The sequence below is a fragment of the Etheostoma spectabile genome, chromosome 18 (genome assembly GCF_008692095.1).
Source record: "Etheostoma spectabile isolate EspeVRDwgs_2016 chromosome 18, UIUC_Espe_1.0, whole genome shotgun sequence".
NCBI lineage: Eukaryota > Metazoa > Chordata > Actinopteri > Perciformes > Percidae > Etheostoma > Etheostoma spectabile.
Genome location: NC_045750.1, coordinates 13,871,816 through 13,893,537, shown reverse-complemented (window position 1 = coordinate 13,893,537; position 21,722 = coordinate 13,871,816). Strand labels below are relative to the sequence as shown.

The 21,722-nt window shown below is 40.6% G+C and overlaps 3 protein-coding genes across 11 annotated transcripts in view; 2 read left to right on the top strand and 1 right to left on the bottom strand.

Moving 5' to 3' along the window:
* The window catches only part of sh3bgrl2 (SH3 domain binding glutamate-rich protein like 2), a 6,742-nt gene extending 2,510 nt beyond the window's left edge, over nt 1-4,232 (bottom strand). The window contains exon 1 of the mRNA XM_032543169.1: nt 3,958-4,232. Coding sequence (XP_032399060.1) covers nt 3,958-4,002 — 45 coding nt within the window. The 5' untranslated portion in view covers nt 4,003-4,232. The remainder of the gene's footprint in view (nt 1-3,957) is intronic.
* An 830-nt stretch (nt 4,233-5,062) lies between these two features.
* On the top strand, nt 5,063-11,776 carry lca5 (lebercilin LCA5). Of its 8 annotated transcripts, none has more exons than XM_032543149.1 (10): nt 5,063-5,413; nt 5,965-6,104; nt 7,313-7,728; nt 8,103-8,344; nt 8,563-8,868; nt 9,290-9,427; nt 9,547-9,643; nt 9,937-10,073; nt 10,175-10,376; nt 10,467-11,776. In XM_032543149.1, the coding sequence occupies exons 3-10, from the start codon at nt 7,335-7,337 to the stop codon at nt 11,366-11,368; spliced, it is 2,418 nt and encodes an 805-aa protein (XP_032399040.1). In that variant the 5' UTR covers nt 5,063-5,413; nt 5,965-6,104; nt 7,313-7,334; the 3' UTR covers nt 11,369-11,776. The 8 variants fall into 8 exon arrangements, with proteins under 8 accessions (XP_032399040.1, XP_032399039.1, XP_032399037.1 ...); XM_032543148.1 differs by having other exon boundaries at nt 5,927-6,104; XM_032543146.1 differs by having other exon boundaries at nt 5,063-6,104; nt 10,467-11,353; nt 11,384-11,776.
* An 819-nt stretch (nt 11,777-12,595) lies between these two features.
* On the top strand, nt 12,596-19,538 carry fam167ab (family with sequence similarity 167 member Ab). 2 transcript variants are annotated; one of them, XM_032543165.1, is made up of 3 exons: nt 12,596-12,810; nt 16,130-16,691; nt 17,956-19,538. In XM_032543165.1, the coding sequence occupies exons 2-3, from the start codon at nt 16,323-16,325 to the stop codon at nt 18,217-18,219; spliced, it is 633 nt and encodes a 210-aa protein (XP_032399056.1). In that variant the 5' UTR covers nt 12,596-12,810; nt 16,130-16,322; the 3' UTR covers nt 18,220-19,538. The 2 variants fall into 2 exon arrangements, with proteins under 2 accessions (XP_032399056.1, XP_032399057.1); XM_032543166.1 differs by lacking the exon at nt 12,596-12,810 and adding an exon at nt 15,739-15,866.
* The last annotated feature ends 2,184 nt before the right edge of the window (nt 19,539-21,722 follow it).

Here is a 21,722-nt window from a genome sequence, read left to right as displayed (position 1 = left end):
GGGGGGGGGGGGGGGGTAGGGTAGGTTCAGGAGAGGTGTTGAGATTAAGTTGATAAAGATGTCAATAATTGAAATTAATTGAAAATAATTGAAAGAAAAAGAACAAGGACTTTGTTACAGCAATAATGTGACCAACGCAATAAAATGTACATCTTAACACAAGGGCATACTCTCATATTGCCTTAATGTACAGTACATGTGTGCATAAAGTGCAGCTGGACACTGTGCTGTATGTGTGCATGACTTTCCCTTTGTCTTTACATGTATATTGCTCTTGGCCAAGCAGTAAGGTGTTCAATACACTCCTGCAACAGTAAGCTGACACTCATCGAACCAGAGCACACACACACACACTTGTGGAGTGTACTGTATGTAATTACTTCATAGGGACTCAATTGGTAACAGGACATTAAGAAGAGGCGCATTGATTAGGTTTAAAATCGGAGAGCTGACATCCTTTTCCTGTACAGTGTGCAATGACCTCAAAGTACATCAATACAGTTCATTAGATTTCATAAGGCTGGCCTTAACAATTATTATCTATTGATGAATACCTCAATTACTATTGTCATTATTCTATTCTATAAAGTAACAAATTAGCATATTTTTGTTTAGACATACAGTAGTTTGACCATTTCTGCAGCTGTGTGCCCTTTGGGCACTTTCCAAGCACACAATGAAGTATCCATTTAAGACGAAAGTCCACCTAAGAAACCATGCAATGAACCCATTTGTGGTCTATGGGGATGGATACTACAGCCCCCTGTGGTATTGTCCCAGTACTGTATGTGCTCTGGGATGTACTATGTTTAAAATTGCATGACAGTGTTTGTGAATGCTGAGAGGGGGGAAAAAAATACAGAGATAATTTTAGAAGACAGAAAACTCCCACGGGAGGGAGAGTCGTAAACAAACATTAAACACAGAGGCCCAGTCCACGTCTTGGAGTTTTATTAGTAGTTTTTTTACTATTACTAGATGGTGGTAATTTGCTCAGTTGTCTTAGACACAAAAAGGAAAACTGACTTATTTGAAATGTATCTTTTGCATTCACATCTAGCTTGTATTATTTATCCACTCATTCTAAGTTTGCTTAAAGCACAGGAAACATTTCACATTCAGTTTTAACAACAAGCAATCTGTAATCATCCAAAATTTTAGAATTGTCTCCAGTAATATCATCTAATGCAGCCTGGTGATTCAAGTGCGGGCAAAATAGTGGGTATGCTTGAGCACTCATTAACATGACAAAAGGGCGGATTATTCAAAAAAATAAATACAAATAGATTAAATATCTGCCCTGTGTGTACTTTCATGTGTGTCCATTATTTTAGTAATGCTAAAGGCCACAATGGAGCTATTGTTTTACATCAAGGGATCGTTCTGTACAGTCTGTTATAGACACACACCCAAACAATATAATCTGTTGTTTCTTCTTCCCACTGCAATTCTCTCTGTGGCCATGAAACAGCTTAACCCGGACTCTCATATGGTAAAACCAAATGAGGTACCAGGATACTGACTGTCTTTAACCAGAAACCATGGCTGTATGCTCTGGTCAAAGGTTAAAACTCCATATAGAACAACAGGTCTGATTCCATGCTGTATATCACATGGCTTGTCCCCTACATGGTACAAATGATACAGCCTGTCTTCAAGCTGAACGGAAGTGAGTAGGCAGAGTGAGTCTAAATAATGAAAGAAGTTCCCCCCCCAGTGAGGGTGAGTGAGAGTGTGTGTCAGGGGATAGGTGAGTTCAGATTTTGGTGCGCATGTAAGATTAAAGACACATGCACAAATTGCCCTCCCAAACAAACACTCACATTTCAGTATATGAGTGATGTATGCTTTGTATATGCGCACGTTCCGAAATGGGGATTAACTAAAGCTAAGACTTATCCTGCAGTCACGGTCAGAGAGGGACACAGGGATAGAGAGGGCTTGGGACGAGAAAACATAAATAAATCCCACCAATATCCAGAGCTAAAAATAAAAAATTTACTGAAATAACAAAAAAAGGTAGAGGACAGTGTCTGTTGTCCACAACATTACCACTACAAACTATTTTCAACTTGCATGGACCTTCTAATCAAGAAATGCTTTCATAGCGAGCGTATAAAATCATTGCTGAGATCAAATAATGTGAGGACACATAGTGGGGACTTTTTAATTAGCAAAAATACAGATTATTCCAGGGGCATTAGTAATTAGAACAGCAAATATACTGTGTAAAAATCTGGTGAGACTAAGAGCCTGATACTGTGTTGTGTATGTGTGTGTTTGTGTGTGTGTGTGGGGAGGGGGTGAATAACCTAATTTGCACTTCATTCTGTGGTGATGATTTTCTGCCCCACTAATCTGCCCTTGTTAAGCTGGGAACTGCTCATTTCATGGGTTCACTGTAATGTTTTGATTATTGCTCCCGCCTTGAGTCTCCTCACATATTAGCACCTGTCTGGTTTCCAGTTTACACCCCCCTGACTTCACTAGCTTTCACAGTTTGTCTCCCGTCATATATCACACTACTATCGCTCTCTCTTTTTTTGCTCTCACACATCCATTTCACTTTGAATCAGCCGAGGGATTCCAGCAGTCTCACCTCTTTATTCAATCACTTGTAACTCAATTCAAAAGCATTCACAGTAAATTACATTCACATGAGCTCAACACTCACATAACTGACCCAAATGGTAGACCTATTTAAGCGTGCATGACTGTTTTGAGAGAGTGTGTGTGTGTGTGTGTGTGTGTGTGTGTGTGTGTGTGTGAGAGAGAGAGAGATGGAGATTGTGTGTTTTGAATGTATAGTGCCATTGGCCTAAAAATAACTCCTTTGTAAACAAAGATTGTGCTGCCCTCTTCTCAAGACCAAGCATGATTAAATAAATCTATTACTCATTTCCCCCATTACCTAAGCCTTGAAGCATTCACGCAAGAGTGTTGTTTGATGCTTTTCTGCTGGTACTTTAATATCAGCACTGTTGTTTCCCAGCAGGCACTACAGGACTAGGGTAACAACTAACGGTTCTTTTTGTTTTTCATTATTAATTAATCTGTCTAGCTTTTTTTTTTTGATTAATCCATGAATTTCTAAGTCTACAAAATGTCAGAAAATAGTGGCAGAATTCCTTAGAGCTCAAAGTGACATCTTTAAATGTCTTTTTCTTGTCTGACAATCAGTCCAAAACCCAATCATGTTCAAAATACAGTGCGATGGTATAAAACGGTCGTCGACAACAACAACAACAACAACAACAACAACAACAAAAACTCAGCTGGAGACAAGCTGGAATTTTGTGTTGAGCACCTCAATAATTCATAATTTCTGCACTACACAAGATCCACAGTAAATAGCCTTCTGATTAGGTCTTCTGCAATAATAATAATAATAATAATAATAATAATAATAATAATGCTTAGTTGTAGGAACCCTATCCTAGAATTACTCAGGGGTTCAACAAGTTGAAAGTAACATCTCAACATATAAGAGTAGACAAAAGGACAAGGTTCCAGAGGTTAACCTCTACCTGCTGCTGATGCAGGCTGTGCACACCAGACACGCACTTTGTTCTACCAGGAAGGAGAAGCTCATGTTATTTATTAAGATTCTACAGCGAAGCCCACTGTAATTGAAAAATATAATATTAATAATATTTTTTTGAAAATGCATCTCACAAAAAAAATGCATCAGATTGAGTAACAAATGCATTGCACAGAACACACAAAAAAAATCTGCCCTTCCAAATAAACGTCTTCGTTAGGGAATAAACCGCATCCTGCTGATTACTTTTACTGCTTGTGAACGGTCTGAAGGCGCACTTACAGTCCACTTAAAAAATGGCAATAGCCTTTAACACTATTCGGCGAGCATACAGATTTACACATGCATTTGTAATGTGCCCGCATTTCTAATGTACAACTGTCAACAAGCCTGAAAACACATTTGCCAACACTCACCGCGACGGAGCCGGTTGAGGAGGCGATGTAAACCTTGATGACCATTTTAATCCCAAAGTAATGTCAGACAGTTGACCAACAAACTGTTTGCGGGCAGCGAGTCCCGATTGTTTCCAATATCACAAATTCAGACTTCAAACTGCCGGCTGTGTTTAGAAGAGAGAATTCTGTCATAAGACACGCGAGATCTCCAGCAGCCTATTTAAACTGAGCCATGATAATAAATCAGCGTGCGTTTCTGCTCAACAATTCTTACAGCACAGATGCAACAGACGTCGTATCAAACATTGGATTTCCGGTCACAGTTTTCAAAATAAAAAAGTCAATCTTTGAGAGGTTTTTTTTTTTTTTTGGAGAACTAAAATTATAGTGCGTACATTTGTAGGCTACAATTCATCCATAAGATTATTCAATTGATAAAGTATAGACCACATCTAAGGTCTAAATGAACGTAGTTAAAGTATGTGTTTTAAATTAATTCCTCGGATTTAGTATTTACTCATGTTTTAACCAAGTAGTTAGATATTATTAAATTCAAAATTGTTTATTTTGAAAGGATTTTTTTTAGTGGTTACGTCAGGCAACTTGACGCGGGTTGATAACAAGATTCTGGTCTAGTTCTTAGGATTCTGGGAGCAGTTTTTTGTCCAGTTTGTTTTAATTATATCAGCAGCTGTGAATATTGCATGTTTTGTCACAGTGGGATATGCTACAGATGGCCAGATAGCACATATGGCTCATGACATAAATCTCAAACACCAAGCAAATGCTCTCGAAGGGACAGACATTCTATATGTACACATTCTAAAAACTTTAGCACAATTGAAATTTGCATTGCACAATTATGTACCATATTATATTAGATGGTCAGATGACATATTATTATTATTATATTTGAATATGTCCCTTTTCTGCATAATGTTTTTCTTTAACTGAGCCTCCCAGCATAAGCTTTTCCCACGTTTGTATAATATACTTATAATATTAGTCTATGGTTTGTACTTGTATAAGGGGTGTGACAATAAACATTTTGAATCATAAGCACATAATGGGGTGCCAGTTAAATCCGTGTACTACAGCGCCACTCTGGCGTTAACGTGGTACTGCAGGGAATGCTGCGGTTGCCATGGTACGGCGTCAGCGGTAGGAATGGAGCAAACCTCAAGCAAGGCGTGGGCCAAACAAATAGCATCTGAACGCCTCTGACTGTCAGGATTATACTCCGGTTTGCTGTCTTACTGTGGATAATTACAGGACGACGCATTTAAAATATAGCCATGACAGTTTCCAAAAAGGGCGGACGTCTAACGTTATGCCTTCTTATTTGTAACGGTAGCTAGCTAAGTTTGCTTATGTTCATAGTAGCTTGCTAGCTAGCTAATAGTTGAAGCTATGTGACGTTAGCTAACAGTAGCCGAGTCTAAACAAGAAGCCGTGCATTGCTACAAAGTTAAAGGTAAATCAGTCGGCAAGATTTAAAAGAGTAAACGCAGAAAACGTACAGGTTGGTGCCACCAGACGCCCAGCGGTAACGTTCAACACACTCCACCTGTTGATTGTAGTCTTTTTTTTTCTTCTATAAGCTAACAAGCTATTATCAGTCAGTCCTCCATCACCGTTAGCTTTCTACAAACCCTTTGGGGCTAGCTAACGTTTGCCGATGCAAGTACGCTAAATGTTGTTTGGAACTTCATCTAACTCAGCTACTTCTCTTTTATTCACGTCTATTTTGTCATGTTGTATGAGTATAGAGCGCACTGAGGTGGGGGGTTGGCTTCAGCTAACCTATAGCCACATTGTAGCTTTTTTACCTGACAGTTATTCTACAACAATTCACCTGTCAACAGCAGACGGCCTACTCTAATCCAATCTATGCGTTTCGCACAGATGGCAGGCCAGAGAAAGCTTGCTGTAGCGCTATATTAAGCCCTTGATAACACGCTTCTGTTTGAATATTTGTTTTTACTAGCTGGAGAGCTTGTGACCCAACTGCATATATTCTCCCAGCTAATAGCGGTATCAGAAGCCTCCAGAGACAGTCAGAGCACGATGAAACAGAAGATGTGAATGATGATGTCAACAGAGATGATATGATGTAACCAATCTAATGAGTGTTAAAATACACCCAGCCGTATTTGATAATAATGGTAATCCATGTACTTTAATCCATTTTTATCTTCATAATATTTGACCAAATTTAGTGCAGTGGTTCTCAAACGTTTTTACACCAAAAAACCCTAAACTGACACAAATTAGAAAATGGACCCCCATTTGATAAACCCTAATAATAGAAACCCAATACCAAATATGAATGCATTCTGTCATTGTGTTACTTATGGAATTATAGTAAAAAAAAGAAAAAAAGATGAATTCCACTTTTGCTTGAGACCCCCTGGAACCTCCTTAAGAACCCCTGTTTGAAAACCACTGTATTCAGGTGTGTACTGTTGTTTCCATAGATACTTGCCTGTAGAGTGATTCCACTATTGTCAGGGCTGATGAAAGGGCCAGATGACTGCATCAGCTTTACGTGCCATTAGCACAAATATCAAAGCGTGTACTCGCTATTAGTCTTGTATTCCATATTTCTACTTCAAACTATTCAAGGTTGTTTGATCTCAGCAACAAGAACATCTGGAGTTGACTATTTTCGTTGACGTTTCAAACCCATGGGCCTTTGTGAATCGAGCAAATGTGTAGAAATGTTTAATACAGTATTTGCTTAATGTAGAAAACCTAAAAATACCTATCCATTAGGCTGGTTTCATAAAAGATCAATATTTTGATAGATACAGACAGTTATAAAATAAATAAAAACGTGTACAAAATCTATTTTATATGTAACACTACATCAGCAGAATGAAAATAGGTAACAACACCTGAATGCTTTTTCCTCCTCTTTCTGTAATATTTGAACCTGAATATGTGTACCTGTAGATCCTGTTGCAGTCAGAAATAATATTCTGGCTCTTTAGTAAATCACCCGGGCAGATTGTGGCTTTAGAAGCCATGGTGTTTAGTAGTGATATCATACATCATTCTGCCTCATGGAAAATTCTGTCTCATGTGTGTTGTTGCCTAGTGACCAAGACACAATACAGAAAACCTAAGACAAACCAGTTGGCTAAGCTTCTTATTACAGTTTTGAATGAACTTTAAAAACGTTCACCTGGGTTGCACTGTACAAATTTTGAGGTCCGTTTACCATGGGAATATTAATGTAAGTTTGTTAAATCAGGTAAGGTACATCCTGTCTAAGTAAGGCTTTGTTATTGTTAAATTGTAACTATAATTGTAAACCTAATATAAGTCTAACATGTTTCTTTCCCACTTTTTGTGTTTAAATTCAACACAGCGTTTCTTCTCAAAGTGACAACATGGAATCTGAAAACATATCTGATCCGTATCAAGACAATCGGGATGTTGTTCAAAGTCGCCAGTCACTCCAGAGTACAAAGAAAGATTCCCAAGCATCATCTTTCCAAAATCACAAAAAGAACTACCGGGACAAGATCCTGGATGAGGGGGAAAAAGACAGCTGCGTTGAAAGTAGATCCAAAACCCGAACCTGCCGTTCAGATCCAGACCGGGACCAGATATCAGATGGAGAGGGACAGAGAAGCAGTCGGTCGTTTTACTCAGAGGACTATGAGAATGAGTCTGTTTCAGACCGCTCGATCTCACCATACTCCCGGTCCCGTACTCCATCTCCTAGTCCTCAGAGAGGGGTGCGGCCAAAGAGGATTTATAACAGCCCCCTGTATAAGACAGGTATGTAAAGCAAGGAAATGATCAAGCATGGACGATGAATGAATGAAACAGAACCCTCACTGGTTACATTTCATTTACTGTCCAGGTGATGGCAGCGTAAGGCAGATTTTAACAAAAAGTTCTCTTTTTACACATGCAGATTTTTATGCGCTGTTTTCACCCTGAATTAGATTTTTTTTTTAAATATACAATTTCCATTTGAATATTGTAAAAGTTCTTAACACACTAATCCTGTAAATAAAGTTTGATTTTAGCCCGAACCTTACTTTTCTATTCACCACTACTGTCCATGTGTTTCAATGTTTGTGTGTGTCTGTAAAAGTCTTTATTGTCATTGCCTTTAAATTAGTTCTGTGTGTTTCTCTACCTTGTAGTGGGTGTGGGGCGCCGAGGTGTGTCTCGCCCACAGCGTCCAGGTGTCCAGCCTCTGAGCCAGCAGCATCGCAGGGGAATGCATTCACAAAGCAAGGAGTCCACCCCCCCTAAAGACCTGGACCTGGTCACCAAGAGGATGCTTTCAGCCCGCCTGCTGAAGATCAATGAGTTACGCAACTCCCTTGCTGAGCTGCAACAGCGCACTGATGAGCTGCAGAAGGAAAATCGAGTTCTCAGACAGGTAGACCTACCCCTTTAGTTAAGTCTGAGTTAAATATACAGAGAGACTGTTTTAATTAAACAATATCAGATTTTGGTGGCCAGTACTGATGTTTTATAGTAACAAAAAGAAAGAAAGAAAGAAAAAAAAGCACACATCTTAGCAGGACAATCAGTTGTCTCATAATCTTCAACACCTGTGGCGTTCAAAAATTGAATTTCTTCTTTTCCACGCTGCAGCTTCAGGTGCGTCAGGAAAAAGCCCTGCATCGCTACGATGACACAGAAAGCGAGATTTCCCAGTTACTGTCACGCCACAACAATGAGACGCACGTGCTGCGTGAGCGGCTCAGGCGTACTCAGGAGCGGGAGCGGGCAGCCGAGCGGCGGATGAAGGACAGCGAGGAGCAGCTGCAGAGGAGTCAGGGGACAATCGCGCGGCTGAAGAAGCTGGTCGACCAGCGAGAGTTAGGAACCCGAGACGAGCTAAGCCGCAGGCTAGAGGAAGAGAAGACACGGGCCCAAGAGGCGGAACGCAAGATTAAGGTACATTTATTTTAGATTTCAATTATTTAACTATTTATCAATAATGCTGAGCTTTGCAGATATTTCATCTATCTAGAATGTAGTTCTGCTATTACTTTTATCTGTACAGACATTTGAGAGCCTCTGAATTGTATCTCATTCAAAGGAAAGGCCTAAATAGGTCAAGGTTTTACAATATCTGTAAATGAATTTTTGGCAGTCAGTGACTGACAGTGACTGTTCAGATTGATAAAAGTTGCCCTATAATAAACTATTTCTTTACATGATCTAGTTAGGTAAACAATCACTTGCAGACAACAGTCTACAACAAAAAGTCTGCATGCTTCTCTGACAAGCATACAAACAAATTTCATCATCGGACTTGAGTTCCTTTTTGTAAAACGGCAGCTGGAGAGTGTATTTGTTGTCTGTGTGTTTGAAGGAGCTGGAGCGTAGCGTGGAGCTGAGCAACAGCAGTTACCAGAGGCAGCTGGCTGCAGAGAGGAAGAAGACAATCAGTGCCCAGGAAGAGATCAGGACTCTGCAGGAGGAGCTGGAACGACTGACCAATAAACTCAAGGTCCAAATACAGAACAAATATACTGAAAAATACCAACTGAAAACAGCTGTATCTTTATTCATGATTGGGTATAAAAAAGCAGCATTGTATGAAATCTTTTGTTGATATTGTGTTATCAGGAGAAAGAGAGAGAACTAGATGCTAAGAACATCTATGCCAACCGTGTGATGAAACCCGCACACAAGAAAGATGTTGACAGTGGCACAAAGCGGAAAGGTAATGCCTAATATTAGTTTAGGTAGATAGAAGCTCATTTATGCAGTTTACCAAACTGTCTTTCACAAAACCTTAAGTGCTCACGGCAAACCTGGAAGAGTTGAAAATTGTGTGTCATAGCCTGTCATAGTTCATGCATATTGAAATAGTTTTGAAAAGTTGTCGAACATGGATGCTAATAAATGTTAATCATGAAACTATTGTTTTGTATCAAGGTATGGTTTGGAATACGTTAGCAAAATTAACTAATACACACACTGTGTATGTATAATCTGCTTTTGTTTCATACATAGTCCCCAGCAGGGGCAGCACCAAGGCAGTGCAGAGCAAAGACAGGACGTCTAGTGTGGATTTCCCCACACCTCCCCCTGCCATTGCTGATGTCAATGAGTACACTGAACATGCACCTGACGAATACCTATCACTCAAGGTAAAGTCACTCCACTTCACCCCAACGCCCACACTTCTTCAGTCAGTAATTTGTCTGTCATACACCTCCTAAGCCTCTTAATCTCACTCACTTTACGTCAGCAGGTGGTCGACGGAGTGGACAGACAGGCAGAGACAGAAGACAAACATCAAAAGTGGGAACAGCAGAAGACGAAAGACAGAGAAAAAGACAAGGAGGAGGAGTTGGTGAAGGAGAAAGATAAAGAGCTGGAGAGAGAGGAGAAGCTGCAACTCAAAGAGGAACGTAATGTGCTTGAGGAGAAGACAAAGAGACTAAGAGATGGTAAGATAAGCATACGCATCCCTTTTGCATTGAGAAAATTAGTAATGAGTATAAAAAAGTAACAGTAAGAGATTTGTCTTATGTCCACAGGCTGGGAGAAAACAAAAGAGGAAGAAGATAGAAAGAGGACAAGCTCCCTGTTAAACCAAGAGGAAGAGAACCACAGGAAGCGTGGCCATGTCCAGGAAGAGGTGCAGAGGTGGAACCAGGAGGTTCTGGCCAATCAGCAGGCAGCAGCGGAAGCACGCCGCAAAAAAGAACAGCTGCTGGCTAAGATGCGTGAAATAGACTTTCAAGACCATGGAACCCAGGACACCATGTTTGCTGAGTCTAGTTCTCCTAAGGCTAACAGTAACTATTCTTCTCCTCAGCAGAGGAACCTTAACACTTCCATTTTTAACCACGCCGAATCAGAGGAGTCGGCCAGTTTGCGCGCTGGTGCTGGAAGTGGGGAAGGCGGAAGGAGAAGATCAGGCATGGAGGGTGGAGCTGCAACAACAGGAGTAGGGAGGAGACCACCGCGGCCCCAAATCTCCAGTGACGACTTGGCATTTGGAAGCTACGCGCCTTCTTTCGGGCGTTCAGCTTCTCGAGGTTCTTCAGGCTTCCCACCACCTCCGCCCAAAGAGGACAGGGACTCTGCATTAGAAGCAATAGGTGTTTTTAGTCTCAGAGGGGTGGAGACGGAGAAAGAAAAGGAGACGGAAAGAGGATCGGGGAAGGAGAGGAAGTCTAGCCTCATGCAGCAGCTCTTTGGTGCCCTGGCAACACCTGCTTGTGACAGTGTGAGCACCTCCAATAAAATGGAGGTCCTCAACAGTCCTCCAACTACCAATGGAGTGCGTTCAAGAAGGGAAGGACTGCTCAGCTTCAACTCAGGGTCTTCCCCCCACCCAGCATCCTCCCTGAACACCCTGCACATCGCAGCGAGCAGGCCTGCCATCCATGCCATCAACTCATTTGATGATGACATAGAGGAACTTAAATTATGAAATTAATTTAGATTTGAGCTAGTTTTATAGCAGGCCATCAATGATAACCGGGAGGTGATCTCCAAAATAAGAGATGGAGTGATGAACGTGGTCTGTATATTGAAGTCTGAACACTATTGATTTCCCAATACACATTTTTAAATTAACAGAACCAAATGAAGAAGTGAAAAAAACGTTTCTGCACTGAATCTTAAATACTATATGACGATATAAATTATAAATCATATGACTTGTGTGACTGTTTTTAGGAGGTTTCATGTAGAAAATCTAATTTAAATTGATCTTCGAACATTTAGATTTAGACTTAGTGTGTTTACCCATGGCTAAACCCTGATATAAGGTTTTTGACCCTATGATCTGTTTTAATGCTAGTTGCACTTGTAAGTGTTGTGCACAGTGTGAACAGCGGCTGTTACTTCTCAGGTTGCCTTCAAGTTTTTCTGATAGAATATAACTGGTGGTTTGTCCGACCAATACCCCAACGATAGCAGCGCCACAACACACAGAGTCCCTGCCCCAACAATATTTGTCCAATAAACAAACGCAGGCAATACAGTTTGAATGAAATTGGCTTTTGCTACAAATCACGTCTCTTTGAATTTCATATTTTAGCACTTTGAATTTTTTGTAGTAATAATAGTTTGGGGTTGCTGTTATTGGATATTTTGGGATCCTACAATTCTTTGTGCTTCTTTATATTGACCAATGTTAGTGTTTGGGCACAGTCATTTTGGAGTTATTTTAGAGGCCATGCCATAATAATCTACCACTAAGCAATATGACAATCATGGTACGTTTAGACTGCATCCTGATCGTCTGTGAATGTATTTTTTTTACTTTCTGAAAATGGTTTTCTGCGTGTTATGACCACAATTTTATATTAATACTGATTAAATGCCCCATTACAAGGAACTCATCATTTATCCTTTAGAAACATGGTAAAGCCCTATTATCAAAAGTATGCTAAACAGTGAAAACAACCTCATTGCAAGCTAATGTAGTTTTGTGTTACATTGTTTGTGTATATTCTTTCACATTGTAACGGACGAAAGCTGGTGATCTGTCTGTATTTATTTGTCAATTTTTCACATTTTGTACTTATTTTCCAAATGTATTGTTATAAAAAAAAAGTGTATTTGTCGTATTTTGTTGAATAAAAATACATGATAGTAGTGAGTATGTTGTCTAGCCATCAGACTGTGGCGCACTTGTGGTAATATTCATGCGGCGGGAAGTCTGGTAGGGATTCCTGGGACGTCTCCAAGCAACCAGAACCTGACGCAACCACGTTCCCGCCCCTCCTCCGGTGGCCCTCTGCTAGAGAACAAGTGGACCGTGGAGCTGTGAGGGATGATATGAACGAGAGAGCGGGCTGGAGGTGGTCGTCACTTATGTCGCTGCTCGAACTACAAGTTGGACTGCTGCAGGGGGATTCCTACAAGGTAAACGAGCCACACGCAGTTTACATTTCAGATGATGCCGGTGGCGTCTCACTCCGGAGCACTGTGTCAGAAAAGCAAGAGGAGGTTAAAATGAACTCCTGCTCGTGGGTAAAAAAAATAAATGTGGACGCAGCATCACTCGGTTTATCCGTTAAGCTTAACATTAAGGCTAGCTATATCGTTTGTTTACAGAAATGATGCTAGGCTAACGTTATATCCTGAAAAAAAAACAATGAGAACTGAGATGTCTTTATGCTGTGAAAAAGTATGAAATTAGTAAACTTGACCACAACTTTATATTCCGATATTTATGGGTTAGGCTAAGACTATAAAATAAGGTAAACAAAAATATCAAGAGATGGGTACAAGGCATTAAGTAGGCTGGTATTGCTTTTATAAGTTATATAGCTTAACGTTAAGTTATATAGCTTAACGTTACACTGTTTTGTGTTGATAGAGGAGAAAAAAATGTTATTCTTACTATTAATATGTTGACTTGATAGATTATGTGTGATTTGATAAAAGACAGAAGGAATCATATTTGATGGTAAACATAATGTAGCAAAGTTTTTTTTTTTTTAAGTATCCATATGTGCTTTTAATTTACATTCATCCCTCTCTCTGAACATGTAACCAGAAAGTAACACCTGTTCATAGGCTACTGATATCCAGTGTGGGTTTTCCTCTTTATTTGTTGTTGGTTTAGGCTGTTAATGTGGCACATGTTGAACCGCAGACTGTTTTATTAATCCAATATACCACAGTGATTGGGTGTTCACATTTTTATGAATTTTTGTTAGGCTACTCATCTCTTTGAGTCCTCATGTGATCCTGCTGATGATATGGAAAATGCTCATATTCTCATGTATGCTGCTGTACTGGATATATCCAGCACATAATTAAATCTCCAGTTAGAAATTGAACACCTTTTTAATTGTAAATGACTCAGAGGTGTGTTGTGTTTAAAACCTGATTCGTTATCCTGCAGTCATGCTGCCTGCGTGAGCCAGATAGGAGCCAGACTTCTTAAGTTCTTTAGCCAGAGCCGGTTCGGGCATCTCATAACACCACAACATACATTTTATTGGTGTGGCAACGCTGCAACTGGATGTTGCCAAGCAATCAAACTCTGCTGTCTCAAAACCAGAGGAATATATGGGTCATGCTGGGTGATTTGGATGCCAGTTGAGATATTTGGATAATGACGATAAATGGTACTCTTTCCCACTAATTTGTGAGTGTTTGTATTCCCTCCAGACCGCATTTGAAATTCAGGTATGTACATGTTGGCTTCCGATAAAGATTTCCTGCTGGTCTATTCAAAAGTGACTGTTAAATTATCAAGCAGCCAAAAAGAAGTTAGTTTGGGGGGGGTTTTGCTGTTAGGATTCTGAACGCTTATCGTGATCACAACTCTCCCCATCTTCAATTTAAATCAATTCCTTATAGAGGGTCTTTACAAACTCTTTAAAAATGCATGTGGCATGGATTTTCCTCCTCCTTTATTGTACTCCTGTAACAATGAGGTCCCCAGAGACGCATTGATTCCTTTAGAAAATAAGAAGATCCATTCGCGGGCATTCATACAGTAAGTCAGCTACTTTGCACAGTCAGAGGTCTAGTTTACCTTGCACAACAGCCGAGCCTGTCATTAGGAGACCGGGGGAATGACTTCACTGCTGGTCTGCTGTGCCCATTATGGAACAACTGAGCACTAACCCCATATTTAGTACTTGAGGACTTTGTAAGAGGACACTGGGCAGAAAGTCTGCTTTTGCTGCCACTGTAATGTTTGCTATATCATTTTAAAGGCTGCTTTAAATAGTATTTAGTATTTCCTGGCCTCCAGACTCACCCCAGTGTTTCTAAACTGTAAAAATAAAAAAACTGAGATTTGGATGCCATATGATGTGATGGAAATCTATTTGTATATGTATATGAAAATACAGTTGTTGTTTTTTTTACTCTTATGCATGGCTTTGTGGAAGGCAATGTTAGTCTGAAGGTCCATCCACCACTTTGGTCCAGACTAAACTATGTCAACAACTATTGAATGGATTACTTCGTACAAACATTCACAGTCACCAGAGGAAGAACACTACTAACTTTAGTATTTTCCTTCATAGGGTTAGCACCATAACAGTTTAACCATATCTCCAAAAGATAGTTTACTGTCAACAACTAAACTATCTTTTGGATGAAAAGTGTGAAATTTGGTACAGACGTTCATACCCTCCTCAGGATGATACTGCAACTTTACATTTGACAAAATCAGTGCAGTTTTAATCTTTACAATGGTTTATGAACAAATACCTGCAATACTAATGACATTCAATCAGCCTCAGCTGTACTTTGTTTATACACACACACACACACACACACACACACACACACACAAACACACAGTTTTTAGAGGCACTTCTCTCTACCCTTTCAGGCTGAGGTAGGGGGGGCAGTGGCACCCGTATTGTCCAGCTGACTCTTTCTTGTCGGTGCAGTGCAGGAGGCCAGACGTACACTCCTCGCTGTCCGACAGCCTGCCACTTTATCCTGGGTACAGCTCCGCCGTCCTGCACCCCCAAAGGGCGTGTCCGCAGGCCTCGACCGCCATCTAGACCAGCACCCCTTCAAGTCCTGTCCTCGGTCCAGCTCCGCGGACCGAGGACAGGCCCGCAGCACTGTATACAATAAACATATGAAGAAACACTAGCTGCCTGGCCACACTGTGACATTTTTATGGTTTCCTTGACCTACCCTTGTTTAAATTGTACCTCCTTATGCCCATGTTCACAATTTATTATTTTTAACACATTTTTATACATTTAACACATATTTTTCACTTAAGTTTTTGGATGTAAAAATAGTAGGCTTGCTGTAAAAAAAACAAGACTATCCCCCATTGTGCAACACTGCCAGTCGTCTGTCACATTTTGGTTAAGGCAATAAGCCCTGAGAAGAGGAGAGGGGAAATTGCTGATTCATTTACAGTGCATGTGTTGTTGCTATAGAAACAGTTTGTTCCTGTTAAAGGAAAGACCTGGCGATGTGTTCCCTCAGTGAGCTGATCTGATATTTGATAATAATCCAATAATAAAAGCGGAGAGAAATTGCACAAACTTTCATTATGCTCATCATTCAATTTTGCTGAGATATATAATCATCATATTCAGACATACAACTGAGCCTGTCATGCTACAGTTGAGGTTTAGTCTTGCCTGTCAGATCAGATGTCCGTTAGTTTTGTCTTTTGTCATTTGGATGCGGTTGACAGTGGTGTAGTCAGCAAATGTTTCCTAACTGCTTCTTCTCTCCCCTGCAGATCTCAACATACTCTGCCTCCGAAACACTAATGGAGATTTCAAAGAACTTTAAAGAAAGACAGTAAATGCAGGAAGGACAAAAACCTGCAATATTTGTAAAAAACAAAAGAGGTCACCAATGAAGAGAAGATATCTTTATCTATTTTTATTTTGACACATTTTTTTACAAAGCGTTTTGTATATAACAGATCAATGATGGAAACTCCCTCAGATCCTCAGATTATTGTGGACAAGGCTAGCGTCCTGGAGAAAGGAGAATGTGGGGAGGACGTGGATCTGACCACTGATGACTATCTCATGAACTTGAAGGCCTTGACGGAGAAACTACGACTAGAGACCAGGAGGCCTTCTTATCTGGAGTGGAAAGCCCGGCTCGAGGCGGAAAGCTTCAGAGAGTCCAGAATTGAAAAAGGCCCAATCCAATTGGAACCCGAGGGGACAATTGTCCCCCCCAAAGAGACAGTAGTGAAGTCTGATGTGATTCAGTGCACGTTGCCATCAGGTGTACTGAAGGGATTCGGGAACATAGATGAAGCTCTCTGTTGGCTGAGGAGAGAACTGGTAAGACATTGCTTAAATCCTTTACAATGCACAAACTTATCTATCTTTGAAATTACATTCCATGTCCTTTAGCTGACACTTTTTTTTTAATCCAAAGTGACTTATAATTGCTATATGTCAAAGGTCGCACACCTCTGGAGCAACTAGGGGTTAAGTGTCTTGCTCAGGGACACATTGGTTGATGGATAGCAGTGGGAATCAAACCCGGCTCTCACACACCAAAGGCGTGTGGGCCATCACCACCCAGTGGAGCAGTTTGTACGACATTTCTTTTGGTTTAATATTGGAAGCCAGTGGACCCTTTTTCAAAGATCCGGTTTAGGCACCTGGCTTAATACTTAAATATCGATTCATCTACGGTTTTAATTTGAAGAGCCTTATAATTTTGCAGTTAAAGGCCAGAATAGAAAATAACTTCCTGCTACTTAGCTAATTAGAATTTAACAATGGACACAATGTCCAATTAGCGGCCAGAAGATTCCCATTCCCATTATTGAGTGAGATTGATTGGGCCTCAGCCAGTACCATTAGCCATTTGTTACTCACAGTTTCTGCAAGTGTAATCATTTTCACTCCACTCAATTACGTTGCACATTCACCCATGGTTCATAAACTTGGATTGAGCACGCAAAGAGGCACTGTTGGAGGCAGAGGCACACTCATACAGCATGTGGCCGACAAATGTTTTGCACAAAGACAGTGGACAAGAGAGGTGATTACGATCTTTGCACGGACGTTTGCACATAAACAGTGGAAGCGAAAAGCGATAAATTGAGAGAGGTTATGATAAGAAACTTGTTTGTGGATGTCCCACTGTGAGTTTTCTTTGGGGATTTTGACTGGATGCATGGACCGCCAGTGAATCTAGATCATTGTGAACTACGTATAATATGGTGTTGGATTCATAATTAGAAGTAAAACCGTTCATCATATAACTAAAAGTTGTTTAAATTAATAGTTGGATATTTTGGGAAGTACACTTATTTGCTTTCTTGCCTAGGGTTAGATGAGAAGACATGATACCACTCTCATGTCTGTACAGTAAATATGAAAGTATAGCCAGGGAACAATTAGCTTAGCTTAGCATAAAGACTGGCTCAGTTCAAAGGTAGGAAAATCTGCCAACAAGCAGCCAAAAGATTAGTATCCTTTTTTTGGTATTTTTACTCGACTAAAACATTATGTTATCAAAATTGTAGTTGTGATGGATCAGTTAATCCGCGGGTTGTTTGAGCACCCCTGTTTTCTGTCTCTCTCCCATCAGACAGACATGCGCTTGCAGGACCAGCAGCTGGCGAGGCAGCTGATGCGGCTCCGCAACGACATCAACAAGTTAAAGATAGAGCAGACGTGCCACCTGCATCGCCGCATGCTCAATGACGCCACCTTTGGCCTGGAGGAGCGGGACGAGCTGTCGGACCTGCTGTGCGAGTGTCCTGTCACCCCGGGGCTCGGCCTCTCGGCCCCGCTGAGACTCATCGGCGTCACCAAGATGAACATTAACTCTCGACGCTTCTCGCTCTGCTAGTGGTAGTGATGGCCCTCCAGGCAGAAAATCCTGAAAACACAACCGCCTGTTTAATGCTATGTTTGCTCCAGTGCAACATGAAAGTCCTGGCCATTTATTAGATTGTGGTGAACTCTTTTTGACCACAATATTATGAGGATAAACCCAGATGGAAACTCGTTTTACAGTCCCTATAATCAGAGAGATAGATTTAGCTCATGTATATTATTTAGAAAGACGACTGTGAGTGTAGTAGGTACATACAGTATACAGTGTTTGCCACTAAACTATACGGCAGCTATATACAGAAAGAGAAGAAGATTTTAGACCTTTAGGCCATTATGACTTGAAATTGAATATCCTAATTAATGTTTTACCACTACAGAATAGAAATCTCAAGCCTGTCCACTTTTTAAGCCTCATCAGGTCTACTATTACCGTATATATTTCCATATATGTTGTTTTGCTGGAACTGTTTTGCTGGGTTTTTATCTACAAACTAAAAAAATCAAGCACAGGTTAAATATTCAAATTTGTATACAGACCTGTCTGTATGATGTTTTCAGTGACAGTTTTTTTCCATCTTAATCTAAATGTATTGTGCTTTGATACAGATAAAAAGATGCCTTACTATTGATACAAATTGTATACTATACCCAATGGATACTTAAGTTAGCGAGTAGTTGTATCAATTTAGCAAGGACTGCTTTTTTGTAGACTATGATGAAAATGATTTATTCTTTATAATGATTGTCATATTGCACTAGTTGGGGATCTCACAATGGTTTGCTGAAGTCTGCTTCTCATAAGTAAAGATGTATTTAACTCTTGGTTGGAGCTTTGTGTGAGTTCCAGCCAGGAAGGAACCATTTTAGAGGGTATTGTTTGTCTGGAACACCATGGTTTAGTATTACGTATAAACATTGAATTCTTCTAGTGTGTACCAAATGACATGACAATGTGGATCTTGTTTTGAGCCTTCTGTTATATCTGCAGTTATGATGGGATATATCATTTCATACTACTTTTCTTGCATTTGAAATGTGAGCATTTGAAATGTGAGTTAAGTATAGTCCTGAGTGTCAGGGTTTGAGGTGCCCCTCCTTGTGGCCCAGATATACTATAATACAATCTGAATAAAGCCAGCGCTTTAAAGCTCTCTCACACACATCAGTGGTACCAATAGAGTTTTAACAACCACTGAAATGACAAGGTACTCACTGGTGTCTACACAGCTCAGACTGCTCCAACATTATAAGATTAGCTTTTTGGTCTTTGTCTCAGTTTGCCCTAAGACAAAGACTTTATAGTGTCCTCTATATGTTGAGCCACAATGCCACCTGGCAAGAAAACAACTGGTATGTCGACTTGGGCTTGTGTTACTGAGCCTATAATGACTGGAAAATACCTTAAAAGTGGCTTGGTATAATCCGATACCTTAAATGGGCTGTTGTTAGTGCTAGTACACATATGTTCTGGGAATAAATAACCATGAAGAAGTTGGATGCATTACTTTATTTTTAGCCTTTAATTTGCTGTCATCGCAACAAAATCTCACCAATGGTCTCCTATGAAGCTACGGCGAGCAGCCAGTTAGCCTAGCTTAGTGTTAAGACTGTACACTGGGGACCAGCTAGCTTGCCAGGGCCCTATTTTAACGATCTAAGCGCACGTCGTGAAGCACATGGCCAAGAGTGTTAAACCGTCTCCAAATACTCCTGGCTAGTTTGCGGGAAAAGGGCCGTGCGCTAGCCGCATGGTTCAAAATGGTTGTACTTAGTGTCTTTATTAAGTCTTAGGTGCGTTTTGGGCATAACATATAATAAACCAATCAGAGTGTCATCTCCCGTTCCCTTTAAAAACAGGTGCGTTTGTACTTTGGCGCATTGCTATTTTATGGCGGATTTGCACCGTAATATTTTTATATGTAATCTTTTGGATGTTTTTGTGCTGCTGGGCTTCCCTGTGTGTGTATAAGCCATTTAACTAATTTTCTGTTAAAATAAAAAGACACAAACTGACACCCCAAATCCCGGAAAAAGGGATTTTTTTCAAAATTTGGGTACTTTAATGTTGTAGGGGGTGAGACTGTTCAACAGAGACCCATTATAATACATTTTGATCACCACGACGGAAGGATTTGATCATCTAGGAAACAGCAGAGAATTGTACATCATCTGCAAGGATGTATCAAAGGATTTGCAACTTGTTCAAAGAATGATAAACAGTTTTTTTGATGTGAAGATTGAACAGGTAGTTTTGAGAATTTCAATTCTGATCTGAGATTGTACCACATTTGGACCACAAGGAGCAACTGGTTCGCTGACCTGAATGAACTTTGGGGGACGTATGGTTGTTAAAGTTCTATGAGAGGGGTGTCGATATTCTCCTCCAACTCAAACTCCAAACCAGAATAAATTCCCCAAATGTCCAGTGTCAGAATGTCACATGAATTAGGGGTCCCACCTCCTTTCTTTAAATGAGCCTCTCTGTCATTTGTGTCCTAATGCTTTTGTTCTCCAAATAGCTGTCATCCGTGCAAGCAACACTATAAACTTATGTAAACAGTCGGCTCCCACAGGTTTAGGGTATGTGTGAAGACGTGAGCATGGGCGTCATGAGGTTTTGCATGTGACGGTCGGTGTAACCTGTCCCTCTCCATCTGGAGGGCCTGAAGTGCCATGTCATGAATGACTTTGCTGAGCCTGAGCTTTTCATGCATGAGCTCCAGCTTTATGTGGGCTTATCCCTGCTGAAAGCCACAGCTCCTTTTGACTGAAAGGCTGCCAAAGGGGGCTATTGCATACTTGTTTCTAACTAGCTGCTGGTGATCAAGATTCGGTTTGGTTTCATTGTTCTTTTTTTTCTGTTCTACCAAAGAAACTTAAAAAAAAAAAAAAGCTGTTATGAATGAAATAATTTTTGTGCAACCATTTTAAAATCCCAATGTAGTCTGGCTATCACCGGACCAAGCCAAGCTCACGTGCCTAAACCGTCTCAATTGCATGACAAAATGACTTGACAGGCATAAAATCAGGCGTCTTCTCTTCTGCTGCTGAAGCATGAAGACCAGATACTGTAGCCAAAGCCACAGTCCAGATGCAAAAATTAGCCACTTGGTTTAGGACAACAAATTATGGAAAGCGCTTTGCTAGAATGATCTGCGTTCAGTTTAAGGGAACTTATATTTCTAGAGTTCTACATATCTTAAAGAAGCACGCGGCCACTTATTTGCTATCTTTACCTTTTATGTACAAAGAGCTTTTATATCATATTGCGCATGAGGAGGAATGTAGCTGCCATCCTGTCCCAGGAATATAACAGATGTAACACCACAGAGATGCAGTTCTCACCACCGCTGGGATGCAAACGCCGGCTTGACTGACAGAAAGCTCAGCGCAGGGTGAGCCTGGCGAGAATCCCAGACCGCATCTTCACGCCGAGCCTTTTGTGTAGGAGTGTCTCGGTACATCCCATCTCAGCAAACATTTAGTGCAGGGGGACTTCAACGTCTTTTAGGCCAG

What these genes read in the sequence shown, in the direction of transcription:
- lca5 (XM_032543150.1), top strand. Translation starts at nt 7,335, where the DNA reads ATGGAATCTGAAAACATATCTGATCCGTATCAAGACAATCGGGATGTT. An exon ending in CAGCCCCCTGTATAAGACAG is followed by an intron (nt 7,729 to 8,102) that starts GTATGTAAAGCA and finishes TCTACCTTGTAG; the next exon opens with TGGGTGTGGGGCGCCGAGGT. An exon ending in ACGAATACCTATCACTCAAG is followed by an intron (nt 10,074 to 10,174) that starts GTAAAGTCACTC and finishes ACTTTACGTCAG; the next exon opens with CAGGTGGTCGACGGAGTGGA.
- fam167ab (XM_032543165.1), top strand. Translation starts at nt 16,323, where the DNA reads ATGATGGAAACTCCCTCAGATCCTCAGATTATTGTGGACAAGGCTAGC. An exon ending in GTTGGCTGAGGAGAGAACTG is followed by an intron (nt 16,692 to 17,955) that starts GTAAGACATTGC and finishes CTCTCCCATCAG; the next exon opens with ACAGACATGCGCTTGCAGGA.